The 17,867-nt window shown below is 44.3% G+C and overlaps 1 protein-coding gene across 2 annotated transcripts in view; it reads left to right on the forward strand.

Moving 5' to 3' along the window:
• The window catches only part of LPGAT1 (lysophosphatidylglycerol acyltransferase 1), a 164,189-nt gene that overhangs the window by 91,824 nt on the left and 54,498 nt on the right, over positions 1-17,867 (forward strand). For both annotated transcript variants that reach the window (XM_074990010.1, XM_074990009.1), the window contains one exon: positions 3,293-3,566. In XM_074990010.1, the coding sequence (XP_074846111.1) occupies positions 3,293-3,566 (274 nt within the window). The remainder of the gene's footprint in view (positions 1-3,292; positions 3,567-17,867) is intronic.

Genomic DNA, 17,867 nt, shown 5'->3' on the forward strand with positions numbered 1-17,867 from the left:
GTCTAATATCTCATTTCTTTACTGCATCAAAAGTCTGTTTTTTATAAATGTTGTTACATACCTTACACATTTTGCAAAACTGTGTAAGGTATAAAAACTATATAGAGAGAGATTCCCTCATTTTACGGTGTTATTTCAATTCCATTTAAAAATAGTATCTTCTTGCAGAGAAGATCTTTCCCTGATGTTTTCATTGTCATAATTGCTAGCTTCAGCAAACAAGTAATACATTCAGGTAGCACTACTCTGGGAGAATGGGAAGAGTTCTGTGATTGGCTCACATACTATCAAAATAATTAAATTCTAGTCTCAGTTAAACCTTTGCAACCCTACCGAAGAACTTACCCCATCCTTTTGTCTTGAATATAATGGGGTTGCACAAGGGTGAAAGCAATGAGTGCAGACTTTTGGCTTGCACCATTTTTATTGCTGATGGAGAACCCATCTTGATTCTTAGATTCCAGGTTGAGTTTGCAGTTGCAATAAAACCTTGTAATTGTGGCAAATTTGATCAGAGGCCCATTAACGGATAATGTTCTAGATTCCATGTTTGCTATATTATGGAGAACTCATTGTAACTAGGTAAGTGCACATTAAAGAATGGTCATAATAGGAGTTTTACCTTCACTTTCTTCATTCCTTATGAGAGTGGCAATGAGTTGCCCATCAGTGGGTGCCTGTGGGAAAATAATATTTATGTTGGCTTTGAAGGTTTACTGCAGTGATCAGCAACCTTTCCAAGGTGGAGTGCTGAAATTTGACCTTTTGATGTCTGTGTATGGCCAGAGTGCTGGTGATACATTTTAAAGTCATTTATAGTCCTACTTAAAGTATGGTGGGTGCTCTGGCCCCAGCCCCACTCTGTGGAGGGAGCGCCGGCCCCACCCCTGTGATGCAAAGGAGACTTAGAGGAGTGGGGGTTGCCAGATTGCAAAACATTCCCAAATTTCTGTGACAAATCCTGTCTCCTGCATTTATGCAAAAATGTCCACTGGACGTTTTGCATAAATGGGGACATGCAACTTTTTGGGAAGATTCTCTGCCCCTGGCTGGGGCTGGTGGCGGGGCTCCATGTGTCCCACCTAACCTTTTACTGGCACCCCTACTTTGGCGTCATCCCCAAGCTGCTAAAGGGGCTCTGGCCCCAGCCCTGCACTGTGGAAAGGGCTACTGGGAGGGATGGCTGTGGCCCCAGCCCTGCAGTGAGGAACTCCATGCCGGGTTCCGGCTGCAGCCCGGCAGAGGAAGCTCATGGGGGAGGGGAACTAGGGCCCTGGAAAAGGGGCTCCATGGTGGGGGAAGGGGGCGCTCTGGCCCTGCGTCACAGCTGAGGCTTGGGGGTGATGTTCTGGCCCCATGGAGGAGGCTCGGGGGTGGGGGCCCTGGTCCTGCCCTGCAAAGTGGGCTCAAGGGGATGGGAAGGGGGAACTCCAGCCCCAGCCCCACACTCCAGCCCCACATCATGGAAGGGTCCCCATGCCCTAACCCCAGCCCCTTCACCAGGGCTCCATGGCAAAAAGGAGGATCTCTGGCCCTGGCCTTGCGCCACAGCAGGAGCTCTGGCCCCAGCCCTGTGGAGGACCTTCAGGCAGAGAGGGGCTCTGGCTCTGGCCCTGGCTACAGCCCCACAGATGGGGCTTCACACTCCAGCCTCAGGCCGTGGCAGGACTCTAGCCCCAGCCCTGCAGAGGAGGCTCAGAGGGGAGGGGTGCACTGAGAGGAAGGCTCTGGCCCCCTCCCATGCTTTATGGGGGAGGAGGGGTCCGGCCAGAACACTGTCACATGCCGCTCTAAATCAGCTTATATGCCAAAAGTGGCATACATGCCGGGGGTTGCCAACCCCTGGTTTATTGTGTAGTACAGCAAGAATTACACATCAGTTGCCCTAATCAGTCATCTAGGCAAGGTGCTGATGATGATACTGACGGAGAGGCTGAGATCGTAGGTAGAAGAACATCTAGCAGATGAGCAAGCTAGATTCAGGAAAGATAGAAATACCATAAAGCAGATATTGGCACTAAGACAGATAGCAGAGAAAGCTCAACGAAAGAACATCTACAATTGCTTTGTCAGTTTTCAGGAGGCATTGGAACATATAGCTCAGAAAGTGACTTGGGTGGTGTTGGAGTTGTACAGAGTGGACAGCAGATTGTTATGGTTGTTGAAGGATAGCAACCACAGTGCAGAGGCAGCAGTGAGAACATACAGAGTGTTGAGTAGTTGGTTTAGAACAAGTAGATGTATGAGACAAGGACATCAGATATCACCGAGTATCTTCATCCCAAACCCAGAGAGAGCAATGGGCAAGATCAAGGAAGAGGTAGAAGGGATATCAGTGCACAAGATGAGAATTAACAAATTGAGATTTGCAGATGATAGAGTTGTCTTCAAGGAAGATGAAGAGAAGCTAGCAAGAACAGTGCGGGTGCTAAATGAGGAAGGGAAGCGGTCCGGACAGATTATGAACATCAATTAAACAAAGACAATGGTATTTGGAGATAAGGAAATAGGAAGGTGGATCATTGTAGAAGGGATTGAACTAGAGAATGTAGAGGAGCTCGCATATCTGGGGAGCAACATGATATATGATCTAGACTGTAAGAAAGAAATAGCTAGAACAGCAAATACAAGAGCGAGTTTGAAGGCGATAGATAAGATCTGGAAAAGCAAAGCAATTAGCTTAGGAGTGAAGCTGAGCATCTTGAAAATGTTTGTATTCAGCAACATGCTATACAGATGTGAGACATGGGCAATAGCTGAATGATTCAAAGAGCAGGATGTTGGTGTTCAAGAGGAGTTGTTTTGGAAGGATCCTGAGAATAGGATGGACGCAGAAGGTCACCAATGAGGAATTGTATAGGAAGATATAACTGAAAGAGAACCTACTGCAGGTTATACAACAGAAGTTACAGCTATTCAGGCATATCTGCAGAATGAATAATGAACAAAAAGTCAAGACCCTGTTGTTTAGCATAATGGACTGTTCGAATAGGAGAGGCAGACCCCACAGAGAACGGGTTGATGATATAGTAGATGGGTGCGGAGCTAGTCTACAGAAACTAAGCCATTCTGCACTGGACAGGGAAAGATGGAAGGAAATAGTGAGATAGGCATCAGACACCAATGGCCGCTGAGCCCATAGTAATTGATGATGATGATGCTCTGAGAAAAGATAGTGCTTAAACTTGGTTGTATTTCAAAGTGTTTTTAAAAAATTTAAATCTGCTTAGATTTTAAGACTACTTAAAATATTTTAACCTTTCTTTCTCTCTTTCCCCTTCCTACCTTCCAGGGAAAAGCTCACCGTGACCAGCAACTTGTCCTACTAAAGGAGCATTTAGACAGACATTACAGGAGCCGTGACCGGAAGTGGATTGTACTGTTTCCAGAGGGCGGCTTTCTTAGGAAAAGGAGGGAAACAAGTCAGGCATTTGCAAAGAAAAATAATTTGCCATTTCTTACACATGTCACCCTGCCAAGACTGGGAGCAACACAAGTTATTTTGAAATCACTTGTAGCTCAGCAAGAAAATGGAACCCCAGCAGGTGGAGATGCACTGATAGCAGGTAGGGATTGTTATGAAATCTCAGAACACAGTCTGAATATCTCTAGTTCAGCACTCTGATCTGGTAACAGCCGAGGTTTGGCTTGACTTTAATTAGCCAGATATCCATTTGTCATCGATGTGACCAAATTTCCCAGGGTCGCATAAAGCTTCTGTACAGCCAACAGTCTTGGCCCTCAGTGTTCTGTGCCGTTATTTAGCTGTAATTTACCTCTGTGTCTTTTAAGGATATGTCTAGATTATGCAGATTTGTTGACAGAATTGTTTGTTGGCAGACAGAGCGAATAGAGCAGATATCAGCAAAACAGCCAACTGAAAGTACAGCAGACAGGGCTGCCTGGTGTCCTGAAAGCCCTGCCTGCCTACAGAGGGCCCCTGGAACATCCAGATCGGTTTTCTGTTGACAGATCTCTGTTGATAGAGACGTTACACCTTTTGAGGGAGCGAGGTACAGCTGTCAACAAAAGTGCTGTGTTCTGTTGACAGAACGCCTTGGGAATCTGAATGGTCTGTGGGTTTTGTCAGCAAAACAGCTGTTTTGTCAGCTGAAAAAACTCTCTAGTGTAGATGTAGCCTAAGAATTCAGTAAGCAATGGAAGTGTTGATAATGCAGGTAAACAACATTGACCTCCTATGGTTTGACAAATTCTCTGGTTCAGCACTGTTCAGGTCCCAAGGGTGACGGACTGGAGAGGTTCAGCTTGTATAATTACTGTCAGTTGACCATAATATTTTTCTAAATTTCTCAGTACGCTCATCCATCATTAAACGAGTACTTTATTTGAGTACTTGCTTAAACGAGGGACACATTTATCTACCTTAGTTCACTCTACAAGTGAACTCCTCCCCCCAGCTAATACTGCTAATATGAGCCTTACCCTCTCCCTGCAGCTCCAACCCCCTAGTCTGACACCCGCCCCACAACCCAACTGCTGCAGCCAGACCCCCTGCTGGCCCTGCAGCCTGACCACTCCCCCACCCCAGCAGCCCCAAACTGTGGCAGCCTGATGCCCCTGTGGCCAGGCCCCCCACACCTGCTTGACCCACCCCTCTCCCCCACAGCCCTAAACCGTGGCAGCTAGATCCCATTACCAACCTCACAGCCTGAAACCTGCCCCTCCCCCCACAACCCATACCCCCAGCAGCTCGACACCCTATGGGCCCTGCAGCCAGATGTCCCCCTCCGCCACCTGTAACCCCCATGTCCCCGTGGCCTGACCAGTCCCCTGATGCCTGTAATGCCTGCGACCCTGCAGCCAGATCCTCCCCCCCGCCGGCCTGTACCCTCCATGGCCTGACGTCCCCCTCCCCCTGCCGTCTGTAATCCCCGCAGCCGGATGGCCCCCCCCTGCCATAACCACCACGGCCCTGTGGCCTGATCCCCGCAGCCCCAAACTTTAGCAGCTAGACCCCCTTACCAGTCTGCAGCCAGACCCCCCTGCTGCCTGACCCCTGTGGCCCCCCCCACCTGACCCCCCCCACCACAGCCTCAAACAGTGGCAGCCAGACCCCCTTACTGGCCCACAGCCTGACCCCCCCCCACTCCCGCCAGCCCCAAACCACAGCAGCCTGCACCCCCCCCAACCTGTCGCCAGATTTTAACTCTCCCTCCTGCTCAGAGCCCCAAACTACCCCCAGCCTTTAACCCTCCCCAACCCAAGGTTCGCTCACCTTTCAAAAGCAGCACCACCTGCTGCCACTCCTTCCACAAGTTGGGAGCCCTAGAACTATCAGAGACTTTTACATGTAATTTAATAGGAATTTAGTGTCCCTCTTATGAGTTTCTGCCTACAAGCAGAAAGTTGGGAACCAATTGTGCTCATATAGCGAGGGATGAGTGTATTTACATTTTTTGCTTTCAGTTGTTTTTTTTTCCCCTGGAACTTGAAAAAATATTTATGGTCGTATACTCAATTTCCTGTTCTGTTTAGATTCTTATGCTCTGCACCCAACACAGTGTTCTGTGAATGTCCAGCCTGATGTATGGAGTGTCACTCCACTACTTCAGTACTCTCAGATGCAACTATATAGTCTGTTGGTTAGAGATATGTGGACTTGTCATAGATAACTGTACACAACATCTTTGGTATGTTGTACGTAGGTGGCTAATTTAAAGTAGGGTTCATGCCAGTGGCTTTAACAGATTGAAGAACCATGTTGCAACAGCTCTGACTCTTATTGAGCTTATTTCCTTTATGAACACTATAGTTAGGAGGTGAGTGGAAATCAGCACTTCTCTTTGTAGTCTTGGTTCTCTCTTCATGTATAACTTTAAGTAGGATGACAGTAGCACTTTTTCAGCAAAATGGCTTCAAACCCTTCCATAGTGAACGAATTAACTTGCATGTTTAACTCTTGTACCGAGTATCAGACTATTCTAGAATCATCTCATTGCTTTTAGTTTTCACAGAGAGCATCATGGATACCTATAAGTGATTGTAGGGCAAGGCGGTGATCTGCAGTCACGGACATATAGGATCCATAAAATCACAATATGACTAGTACCCTAGAAAGAGAGAGAACTTGAGACTTGCGTGCAGTGTATGAATGCTTTTTTTCCCTTTTCAGTGCCCACTCATGAGATGAGAACTTTACTTTGCCCATTGAAACCATGCTTTCTTCTCCTCTATGTATTCCCAGAAAAGTTAAAATATTTTACTTTCTGCTTTTCTCTCCTGGCTTTTATGATTTTTTTATCACAAACTTTATTCTCCTATCATATTGTGTTCATTTCATTTTGACTTTAAGTGTTTTCCACTTTATTCTATAGCTTTTACTGTATCTCATCTATTTTTGTGATTTAAATTTTTTTTCTTAAGTTTATAGATGTGAAGAGTTGTTTCATGTCTGTTTTATGGTGGAACAATTCTAAGGAGTCAATAATACTACTATTTTTCCTAGAGCGTTTTGCATTGGAGAGGGAATAATAATTTAAGGCCTTAGCTGTGGGGTGCGATACTTGTGGCTTTAGATGTGTCTGGTCAGTTAATTTTTTTCTTTTTGACATTTTTAAGCAGTAAATGGTGGGTTTATATCTAGTTTGTCTATAGTTGAGATTTCCAGCACTCAGGTTTTTTTTTTCCGTGTTGAAATTAGTGCTCTCTGTAACAGAAACGGAAGAATTACACACCATAGCTGAATTTTAAAGTACGAATTCATCCTTTCGTTTATAAAAACCAGGCACATCAGTGATGAGGGGTGGGTTCCCCCCCCAAACTGTGGGGATTGGCCTTCAAGGATCTATGCAATAGACTGTGTAAAAATTGTTAGAGAAGACTGGGAGCAAGCCCTGTTAACGAAAGTAACCTTGCCTGCTTAGGAAGTGGGACGAAATGGGTTATGATAAAGAATGTTTTTTATTTTGAAGATAGAAGTGTTCTGATTTAAAAAAAAAAATTGCAATTTGAGCTGTGTGAATTACATCTCTTAATACTTGGCATTCGTCGCTCTAGCTATGGATGGCACAATCTGAGAAGATCCAAAGGAAAGCCTTTGTGGGGGAGGGAATTTAACTGCTAAACTTTCCTAAAAAATTACAAGCTCTGGTGATTTTTTTTTTCTGGAATGTGTAAAACTATGACTGGTGACATTGCTGACACATGTGAAACAGAGAATAATCCACGATTGCCAGGAATGTGAACTAAATGACCTATAGTCTGCACTGTCTCTAGATCAGAGGTTCCCACACTGGGGGGGGCGTGAAGAAATACCTGGGGGGCAGGAGGGCATGAGGCAACCCAGAGCCTGTGCTGATGTTACCGCCTGCAAAAATGGAGGTAGCGCTAGCTTTCTGCAGCGTGGGGAAGGGGAGTCCCACAGCTGTACACCAGAGTCAGCATGTCAGGAAGTATGTGTGCTGCTTCCCCTCCCCAAACAGCCATCACGTTTCCTGAAAAGCAAGATCTGTTGCCCACCAGTGACTTCCTTACAGCTGCTGCCTTCCTGCCAGGAGCGGGGGGGGAGGGGGGTAGGAGCCCTGGGTCCACACCAGTTCCAACTGCTCAGGCAGCATGCACCCTGCTCCTTGCTCCTCGTGGCAGCTGCACACTGCCTGAGCAGTCAGAGTTGGTGCGGATCTGGGACTCCCATTATCCCTGGCCAAGAAAGGAAGCAGGTGGAAGGAAGTCACCAGTGGGCAACAGACCCCACTTTTCAGGAAACATGCTGGCTGTTTGGTGAGGGGAATCAGGACACAAGCTTCCTGAGACCCTGGACCTGGTGTGCAGCTGCAGGACCCCCAGGTAACAGCTGAGCTGTCTCCTCCCCTCACCCATACCCCCACGAGTACACTGGCCAGACCCCCACAAGTACACTGCCCCCTTGCCCAGACCTCCCTTCCCTCGGGCCCCAGGTCCCACGAGCACCCTTCTCCAGCTTCCACCAGCACCCTGCTCCTGCCCCCTACCTCCTGGCCCGACACCTACTCCCAGCTTGCTCCTGTGACCCTATTTTCCACCCAAATTTTTCACCCATCCCTATCCCACTCACTGGAAGCCCTGTCCCTTACACTGGATCCCTCATTTTTTGGTCCCACCTCAGAGTGGGGGGCCCCACAAATTCCACTAACCCTGGAACCCCAGAAGAATTAATCTGACCTGAGGCCTTGAACCTCAGTCCTACCTACCCTCCGCGCATGTGGCTGGGGTGCTGAGGAGGGAGGTGTCTCAGATGGGGACACATCAGTGGGGTTGGGGGGACTTGGAGGATGGGTTGTTTTTTTTTGTGGCATCTCACTTGTGTGGTCCCGACCTATTTTTCTGTGGTGAGTGGTTCCCTGCCCCTCCCCTAAAGAAAGACAACGCTGAAATGTTTGTGTTGGACATATTTGGCTACAGCGTTATAACACCCCTTCATCCCCACACACACCTCAATCCAGAGCCTGTCATACACTGGACACCCCCAGTCTTTCGATACAATCCACACACTGCAAAGTTGTGTCCTGAGCCCATCATGCACCCCAACTTGAACTCCTGCACCCTCACATCCATAAGCCTGTGGTTTGCTCAACACTCCACCTGACCTCAACACTCTCCAGCCAGGAGCCCCCTCCCTGAGCCAGCATCCCATTCGCCACCTCTTCCTGTACCCAAATTCTCTTCAAAAGCTTGCACCTTTCACCCCTCTCCCACCCAAACCCCTCATTCCCACCCCAGAGCCTGTACCCCCTCCGAGGATGATGTAAAAGTTAGGGACAGCAAAGGATGGAGAGGAGGCGAATGGAGAGGGTGGGGCCTCAAGAGGGTCTTGGGTGTTGCCCTGATATTTAAAGAGTGATATTGGGTGTAGAAAGATTGAAGACCTCTGCCATTAAAAAAAAATAAATAAATACAATTTCAAATTTCACACCACAAAACGCAAATATATATTTTTTGACTTCTGATGTGTAGGGGTACAAATTGAACTTTTTGTTAAAAGGGGGGATGGCTGATGGTAAATAAGAGGCGGCGGGACATGAGAGTTTCTCAAAAATCAAAAGGTGGGGGGCATGATGCTGAAAAGTTTGGGAACCACTGCTCTAGATGCTATGACTAAAAGCTCATAAGCAAAGTTTTATATGAGAGATGTTCTTTTCAGGACAGTGTTTTGTGGTATATGTAACTAGTGTTTCGTTTTTTAACCCCCCACTCTCAAGGAGTAGGAATTCCTCTCCCCCTACCCCACTCCCCAGTAGCTATTTTCTCTACCACTCCTTTGGCCACAGACATCCATTATGAAAAGTAAAAGTCTCAGTTTATAAATACATTTCCCCCCCCCCCCCCCCACCTACTGCTATGCATCAAAATAAGTACTATAGATACTCTCATGGCTTCCTTGTGAGATAGCGTAAAATAATCATGAGTGCAGAAAAACATTAATGCTGTTATCTTTAGAATCTAAGCTTTCTTTTAAGGAAACTAAGTTTATATCCATTTCTTTTTTTGAGAACTTTTTGAGTGGAACAATGTGCTGTTATCCTTTTTACCCAGCTTTTTAGAAAAGACTTCCTAGTTTTGTTTCTGCTGCTATGTGTATGAATTCACTTGCATCCCTTAGAGACATAACGGATAATTCACTGCCCTCTCTAGCCTCTTATAAATTGTAATACAAGCTTAAAAGCCCTACTAAGATTTTTGAATACATTTGGGTTTCTTACAAACTTACAATCATATACATTAGATATGTAGAACTGTGGCCTGGAAAAATCACTTGGTCAGTAAGGGCAATACCACAAAAATGGATAAACTAGCAAATTGCCAGTGGTGGTCTTACTAACATAGGAGGCAATATTCCTAAAATTGAAACTAAACACAAAATAGTATGGTAATCCCTCTATTTGCATGGAGTTTGTGTCCTGGGCAACCTCTGCTTAATTCAAATTTTGAGTAAATTGGGGGCGGGTGTTTGAGGCAGCAGGCAGCTGGGGGAAGTGAGCGGCAGCCATGCGGCCCCCCATGTCTCCCAGCTGGGGAGCCCAGCGTGCAGACAGAGGCTTGCAGCATGGTTTCGCCCAGCTGGGGAGCAGGGGCCAGAGGTTGTGCGTGTTTCAATTTGCACCTAACTCGCATTAATGTAAGTTAAGTACAAATCGAAATCGCGCTACTTGAAGGTTCGCTATAGAGGAATTTGTTGGAAGATTGTTTCGCTATATTGAAACAGTCTTTTCACTCATGCTCTTTTTTTAAATTTAAAGTTTTGACTTTATGTAAGCATATCTGTTTAATTACATCTAGCTAAATCATAAAAGAAAATGCAGCTTCTCTTCCAGTGGCTAAAAACCAGCTCAGTGTCTTGTATTCTAAAATAACCATCCATATCACTTTTCCAAGGATTCATTAGAAGCAGTAAAAAACATCAGACAATTTTAAGCACAGTGTAAATGATCTGCTATTAGTAAAAGTGAATGTGGTTACTAAGTTTGAATATAGTCACTATATTTCAGCAAAGGTTTGCCTTAATTTGATTTCACCAATCACTTGCAATTTCTATATAAAGTGCTTTTAATACACGCTTAAATTTGCTGTAGGGTACATTCACAAGTGGAATTACATAACAAGACTTTCAATGCTAACAGCATGGGTTTTAGATGAATTAAACTTCAGCAAAAAATGCATCTATCCCAGGGGTCAGCAGCCAAAATAGCAAGAAGAGCTGTTTCTTTTGAATTCAGTAAAAAAATCAAGAGCCACAATGCACGTGAATATGAGACAGTCCTTAATAAATTATGTCAAACCATATTTTTGTAACCTCGATTTTAAAAACAGAGCGCGCACAATGATTTGTTATGCAATACATGTTTACTGTAAGATGTTCACAGACTTTTTACATATACTGTTACCGCACACTTTACATGTGTTTGTACCACTATCTTACTGGCTTTCACTCCCAAACCTACTTTAATTATGCCAATTTTACTGCATGTTTAATTTCAGGTATTTTTCTTAAAATGTGTGTTGCCTTCACAGCAGGAATGCCACAAGCTTCCTTTTTCTTTTCAAAAGCAAGACTTTATTAGCAACGCAATCAAAACACAGCTATAGTATCATATCCCACAATGCATTGCACATATTAAAGGGGGAGTTATCCAGTGTGTTGTGATCACATATCATTTACTATTTAGACATGAGCTGTTCATGGTTGGACTTTCTGATGTTCACCGTTTATTGAAAATAATCAGGAGTTTTTTCTTTTTTCTTTGCAATTCCATGGTTGGTAGCCACAAAGATGTCCTTAAAGAGCCACAGGTTGCAGATCCCTGTTTTAGGCTTTGTTTTATAGATACATATTTATGGCTGTGTGTGTCAGGTGAGAGCCTATTTCTAGGCTGGTTTTTCAGCTCTCTCTCCGAGAGATAGTGACAGGTGCCCCAGCTGAGCTGCAAACTACAGACAGTGACAGGTACTCCAGCTGGGCTCTGTCCTTGGTGATGACAGCTAGTCTTCTTGTTTCATCAGGCATGGTGCCTACTCTGCTTGCTTTCTTCTTGAATCTGGTCCAGAGTTTTGTCTCTGGGAGCTTCATTTTGGGGAATGTCTTTGTTTTCTGACCTTTCAGACTTGGGGGTGGCTCCCCAATGCCATTAACTCCCTAAATAAATAGTGAAATCTTAGTTTAAAATGCCAGTTGTTAGGGGAAGCTTTGCAATTTCTCATTTCATTGTTTACCTGGTATGCTTTCCTCTGTTACTATAAGGTGAGTGCACCACTGCTTGGAAAACTACTCAGCATAGTTATCAGTGCTTCAGAGTGAAGCGCAAGGGTATTGCTAATGGGGTCCCAGAGGAATCCAATTCTGCTAGATATCTTAATAAATTATTTAGCAAATGGCATAGAGAGTTCAGTTGTTGTAAAGTTTATAGGAATTATTAGGCTGGGGGAATCGCAAGCACTTTAGAAGACAATTAGAGTAAAGTGATCTGAGATACTGGAGAAAAGGTCTGAAATAACCTGGGAAACTTCAAGAAGGACAAATGCAAAATACTACATTTAGGGAAGGCCCTTCAATTTCACAAATGCAAAATTGAAAGGACTTCCTAGGAAGGAGTACCCCAGAGAGAGGATCTGGGAGTTACAATAGATTGCAAACTAAATGAGTCAAGAATGTAATACTGTTGCCAGGGGGAAAAAGGGATGGGTTCAGGGTGGAAGACATCAGTTGGAGATGTATTAGCAGGAGCGCTGTAAGCAAGGCACAAGAATTCTTCCACTCTATAGAGACAACACATCAACTAGAGTATTGTTCCCAGTTCTGGGCACCACAGTTTGGCGCAGTGGTGGACAAGTTAGGGGAAGCTCAGTGGAGAGCTGCAGAAATGATTAAAAGTGTAGAAAATATGACCTGCAAGAAAAGACTGAAAAAGTTGGACTTGTTCAGTCTAAAGAATACTGGGGTGGGGTGTGGGAGAATATACACATAAAAAGGTAGCTGAAAAAGATGATGATAAATTGCTCTCTCTCTGGATATGTATATACTGCCCACATTACATAACTGTGACATGGGCCATGTAGTCACTCTTTATTGCCAGGCAAGAGCTTTCCTTCTGAATTTAAAACAAAAACAAAAACAAACAAACAAAACAAAACAAAAACCCTGTCCCCAGTGTGTTTTTAACAATAACATGCTCTCTATACTGGTGCTAAAATTGCAGCTAGGGTGATTTTAGGTCAGACCTTGGCAAAAAACTGCTTAACTGTAAGAGGAGCTGTAATAAATTACTTAGGGAGGAGTTCAATCAGTGGAAGGTTTTAAAGGATCCATTAGAGAAACGTCTGTCAGGGTCTATATAATATTTAGTCTTGCCTCAGTACAGGGAACTGGACAAGATGACCTATTTAAGGTCCTTTCCATCCCACATTTCTGTGGTTCTATAGATTGAATTCATTGAATGTAACATTTGCAGCTGTCTTATTTGTCTGTACTTTCTGATTTTAAATTTGAAGAATGCTATTATCTGTTGTTTACTCTGCTTTTAAGTTATTTCCACAGGCTGCTTAAAACTAGCATTTGTTAATAGTAAGGAAGACGAAGACTTTTTGTTCTCAAACTACTTTTCTAGTTCTACAACAGACTATGTACATATGCTTATACGTTTGTATTGTGCTTTTAATTAACTTAAAATAAAGAATGTAGAAAACCCTGTGAACAGTAACACTGATTTACTTCGCACTCTGAAATATGGTCACTAATATTTAGATCTCTCACCTTATCTCTCAGAGAAGGTCTCTAAAAACGTTAAATGAAAAGCTTTGAATTAATAATGTTAACACTTTATGGTGTTCACACAAGCATTCTTAGCAGTTCTGCCAAACTTTTATTTGGCACATAGCTTTTGCTATTACTGTTCAGAGTGCTGATCTGCCAAGTCAGCATCTTGACACTAGCCAATATAATACATTTAGGACGTGTCTACACTAGCTCCCTACTTCGAAGGGAGGATGGTAAGTAGGGTGTTGGGAGATTATTAATGAAGTGCTGCGGTGCTAATTGCTTTGAAGTGCCAGCTCTCATGTAGCTGACGCTAACCTGCCAGTACTTCAAAGTGCCTGGGCAACTTCGAAGTCCCTTTACTCCTCAAAATTTTGCGCGGCTACATGCGAGCCGGCACTTGGAAGTTTAACACTTTGAAGTTGCCACAGGGGAGAATTAGCTTAATGAAGTGCTGCATATGCACCACAGCACTTCATTAATGAACTCCCAACACCCTACTTACCATGCTCCCTTCGAAGTAGGGAGCTAGTGTAGTCACAGCCTTAGAGAAATGTGGTCTGAAATATAATGCATATAGGACCTAATGCTGCTCTCATTGACTAGTGGTTAGTGCTCAGCACTTTCAAAAATAAGGTGGGTTCTGTATTTACCTTTTTCCCATCACCTGGGAACTTTCCTGATCTCCATGAGCTTTCAAAAATAATGGCCAAAGTTTCTTCAATGACATTTGCCAAGTACCCTTGGATGCATTAAATCCGGACCCATGGATTTATTTGTGTGTAGCTTTTCTGAATAACTCTTAATCAGTTCCTTCCCCATCGAGGGCTCCCCACCTCCTTCCCATATTCTGTTGCCTTGTGTAGTAGTTTGGGAGATGACCTTGTCTGTGAAGATACAAGCAAAAAAAATTGAGCATTAAGTACTTCAGTTTTTCCCACATCACCTTGTCACTGGATTACCGCCCCCATCCAGTAAGGGGCCCAAACCCTCCCTGATCATGCTCTTATTGTTAACATGCCTGTGGAAACCTTTCTTGTAACCTTTCACATTCCTTGCTAGCTGCAATTCCAGTTGTGCTTATGCCTTCCAGATTACTCCCCTGCATTCTCAAGCAATACATTTATACTCCTCCATAGTCATCTTTCCAAGTTTCCACTTCTTATTAGCTGTCTTTTTGTGTTTAAGCTCACCAAGGATTTCCCTGGTAAGCCAAGCTGGTTGCCTGTCATATTTGCTTTTCTTATTGCACATCAAGACGACCTGTTCCTGGGCCTCCCATAAGGCTCCTTTAAAATACTGCCAGTTCTCTGGACTCCTTTTCCTTTCAGTTCACTGAGGAAGTCACAGTCTGCTGTTCTGAATTTTATGGTGCGTATTGTACTTCTCGCCTTTCTTCCTTTTGTCAGGATCCTGAAATCTGCCATCTTGTGATCGTTGCAGCCCAGGTTGCCACCTACATCTGCTTCTTCGACTAGTTCCTCTCTGTTTGTGAGTAGCAGGTCAAGCTGTGAGTGTTCCCTGGCCGATTTCTTCAGCACTTGTACCAGGAAGTTATCCTTAACATTCTTCAGAAACTTCCTGGATTGTCTATGTTCTGATGTATTGGTCTTCCAACAGATGTCAGGGTGATTAAAGTCCCCCATGAGACCCAGGGCCTGTGATTTGGAAGCTTCTCTTTGTTGTCTGAAGAAAGTCTTGTTACAGCAGACACAATATCACCTCTGTTGCTTCCACCTCTAAGCTTAACCCAAAGACTCTCAACAGGCTTTTCTCTCTCTATATGCTGTAACTCTGAGCATCATACTGCTCTCATACATACAGTGCAACTCCTCCTCTTTTCCCCTGCGCCTCCTTCCTGAGTGAGTTTATACCCTTCCATGACGTTGCTTGAGTTATGCGAGTCATCCCAGCAAGTCTCCATTATTCCAATCACCTCACACTTAATTAACTCTGCAGGGCTTCTAATTCTTCCTGTTTGTTTTCCAGGTTTCTTGCATTCATGTACAAACACCTTAGGTTAGTGTTTCCCCAGCTTAAAACATTTGTGTACCCCTTTTGGGACTGTACCCTTTCCAATGCCATCCCAATGCTTATCTCCTGATTTTCAGTAATTTTCTGCTGCATACCCCTTGAAATTCTTTCACATACCACCAGTGGTATGAATACCACACTGTGGGAGACGCTACCTTAGATAATTAGCTGATTGTCCTACCTTCTCTGTTCGATTCAGGGGTCCTCCTTTGTTACTCCTTCTTCCATGTGTTTCTTCCCAGTCCTTAGATCACCGTCCCCGACCTAGTTTAAAGACCTCCTCACTAGGTTGGCAAGTCCATCTGTAGAGATGCTCTTTCCTCTCTTCATTAGGTGGATCCCATCTCTTCTTAGCAATCCTTGTGCCTGAAACAGAATCCCATGGTTGGAGAAACCAAAGCCACTCGTGCAACCCCACATTTACTTCCATGATTCACCAATCCCTATCTGGACCATTTCCTTCAACAGGGAGGATGGGCGAGAACCACACTTGTGACTCCAAATTCCTTGATCTTCCTTCCCAGGGCTACATACTCTGCAGTGATCAGTTTAAGGTCATCCTTGGTTATGTTATTTGCTCCTACATGGAGAAGTAGGAAGGGGTAATAATCTGAAGGTGTGATCAGTTTTGCAAGATTCTTTTACATCCTGAATTCTAGTTCCTGGTAAAAATTTCACTGATAAATGGTTCTTAGGAAATGTAGTCTAGATCTGGAGTGAAGACGGCTAGCTCTATTTGGGTTTTGCAGATGTAAAGCAGAATAATTTGCAGTTGCTTGTGACTGTCATACACCGCCTTGACATGACTGAGTGCCATTTCTGGGCCCAGGAAATGAGAACTTACATTGAGACCACATTGTTATGCAGCTATGAGATGATGAGCAGTGGCTGCAGAACTTCTGAATGCCTAAGGCCACTTTCCAGGAACAGTGTGAAGTGCTTTCCCTACCTCTGAAGCACAGCAGTACTCAGATTAGAGCTACTCTAAGGCTATGTATACACTAGCAAGCTTTTTCGAAAAAGCACTCTTTTGAAAAGTCCCACAGAATGTCTACACACAAAATGTCTTCTTTCGATATTAAATTGGAAGAAAGCAGCACTTTTTCTTGCAGTCTTCTTCCTCTCCTAGATGAGGAAGACCACCTATTTCTGTAAGATTCTTTCAGAAAAAAAGTGTGGAGACACCCTGGGGGCCCTTTTTCCTCATGGCATTGGGTTTTTCTACCCCGGCCCATTGTTTCTAAAGAGCAGGGGCTGTGTGGACACTCTCTGTCAAAACAGCAGGTCAGTTTTTTCTATCCATATTTTTTGTTTGTGGACACAGTCTTTAGAAAGAGAAGTTTTTTCAGTAGAGATCTTCCAGAAGAACTTCTTTTGAAGGACCACTGTAGTGTAGATATAGCCTCACAGTGGAGAAGCAAGTGGCTTTAGGTTTGTGAAAGTTTGCAATCCCAGATTGCTACCAGTCAGTGAGGCATTGATTTGGAGTGTGTAAATGTACCATGGGATCTCTCATGATCCAAGTTTGTAGGGCCGTTAACAGACTTCCACTAAGAAATGTATTGACCCTGGACAATGTGAAGGGCATAGTGATATTTGTGGCATGATGGAGTTCCCTAACTGCCGTGGGGAGAGAGGGTCCTAAGTTCCATCTATCTTGGCATCAGACCACTTTGCCAAAGAGCATGTAAAGGGAAAGGGGTGTTTCTCAATGATGCTGCAATTGCTAGTGTATCACAGGGGCCTTTTCACTGACATCAGTGTGGGATGGCCAGGAAGGGTGCAGGACATGCACATTTTTGGGAACATATGTTTGCCCAGGAACCTGTAATCAGGGACTTTCTTTCCAGAGTGCAAAATAATCATTGGTGGTGATGAATTACCAGTCACGATCTTGAGAGATGTGGCCTATCCTTTCTTCCCATGGCTCATGAAACTGTGCAGTGGCAGCCTGGAGAGCAATAAGGACTGATTCTGTATAGAAAAAAAGCAGACCTGTAGCACCTTTAAGACTAACAATACTATTTTTTAAATGATGAGTGTTCATGGGACAGACACAGTTCAGATCTGGAGAATAACTGAAACTGGTTCAATATAGGATGAGCAAAAGCAGAATATGAACAAAAGATCAAGACCCTGGTATTCGGCATAATGGACGGTTCGAATAGGAGAGGCAGACCCCACAGAGAATGGATAGATGATATAGTAGATTGGTGTGGAGCTGGTCTACAGAAACTAAGCCACTCCTCACTGGACAGGGAAAGATGGAAGGAAATAATGAGCGAGGTGTCAGACACCAATGGGCCCTGAGCCCATGGTTATTGATGGTGGTGGTGATGATGATGATGAAGAGCAGAATGGTAGTGGTGTGTGATTGGCAACAAAATGGCAAATGAAATTCAGTGTTGATAAATGTAAGGTAATGCACGCTGGAAAAAATTATTTCAACTCCACATACAAAATGATGGGGGACTAATTTAGCTATAACCTCTCGAGAGAGAGAGCTTGGAGTCATTGTGGAGGGTTCTCTGAAAGCATCCACTCAATGTGCAGCAGAAGTCAACAAAGCAAACAATGTTGGGACTCA

The sequence above is a fragment of the Carettochelys insculpta genome, chromosome 3 (assembly GCF_033958435.1).
Source record: "Carettochelys insculpta isolate YL-2023 chromosome 3, ASM3395843v1, whole genome shotgun sequence".
Taxonomy (NCBI): Eukaryota; Metazoa; Chordata; order Testudines; family Carettochelyidae; genus Carettochelys; species Carettochelys insculpta.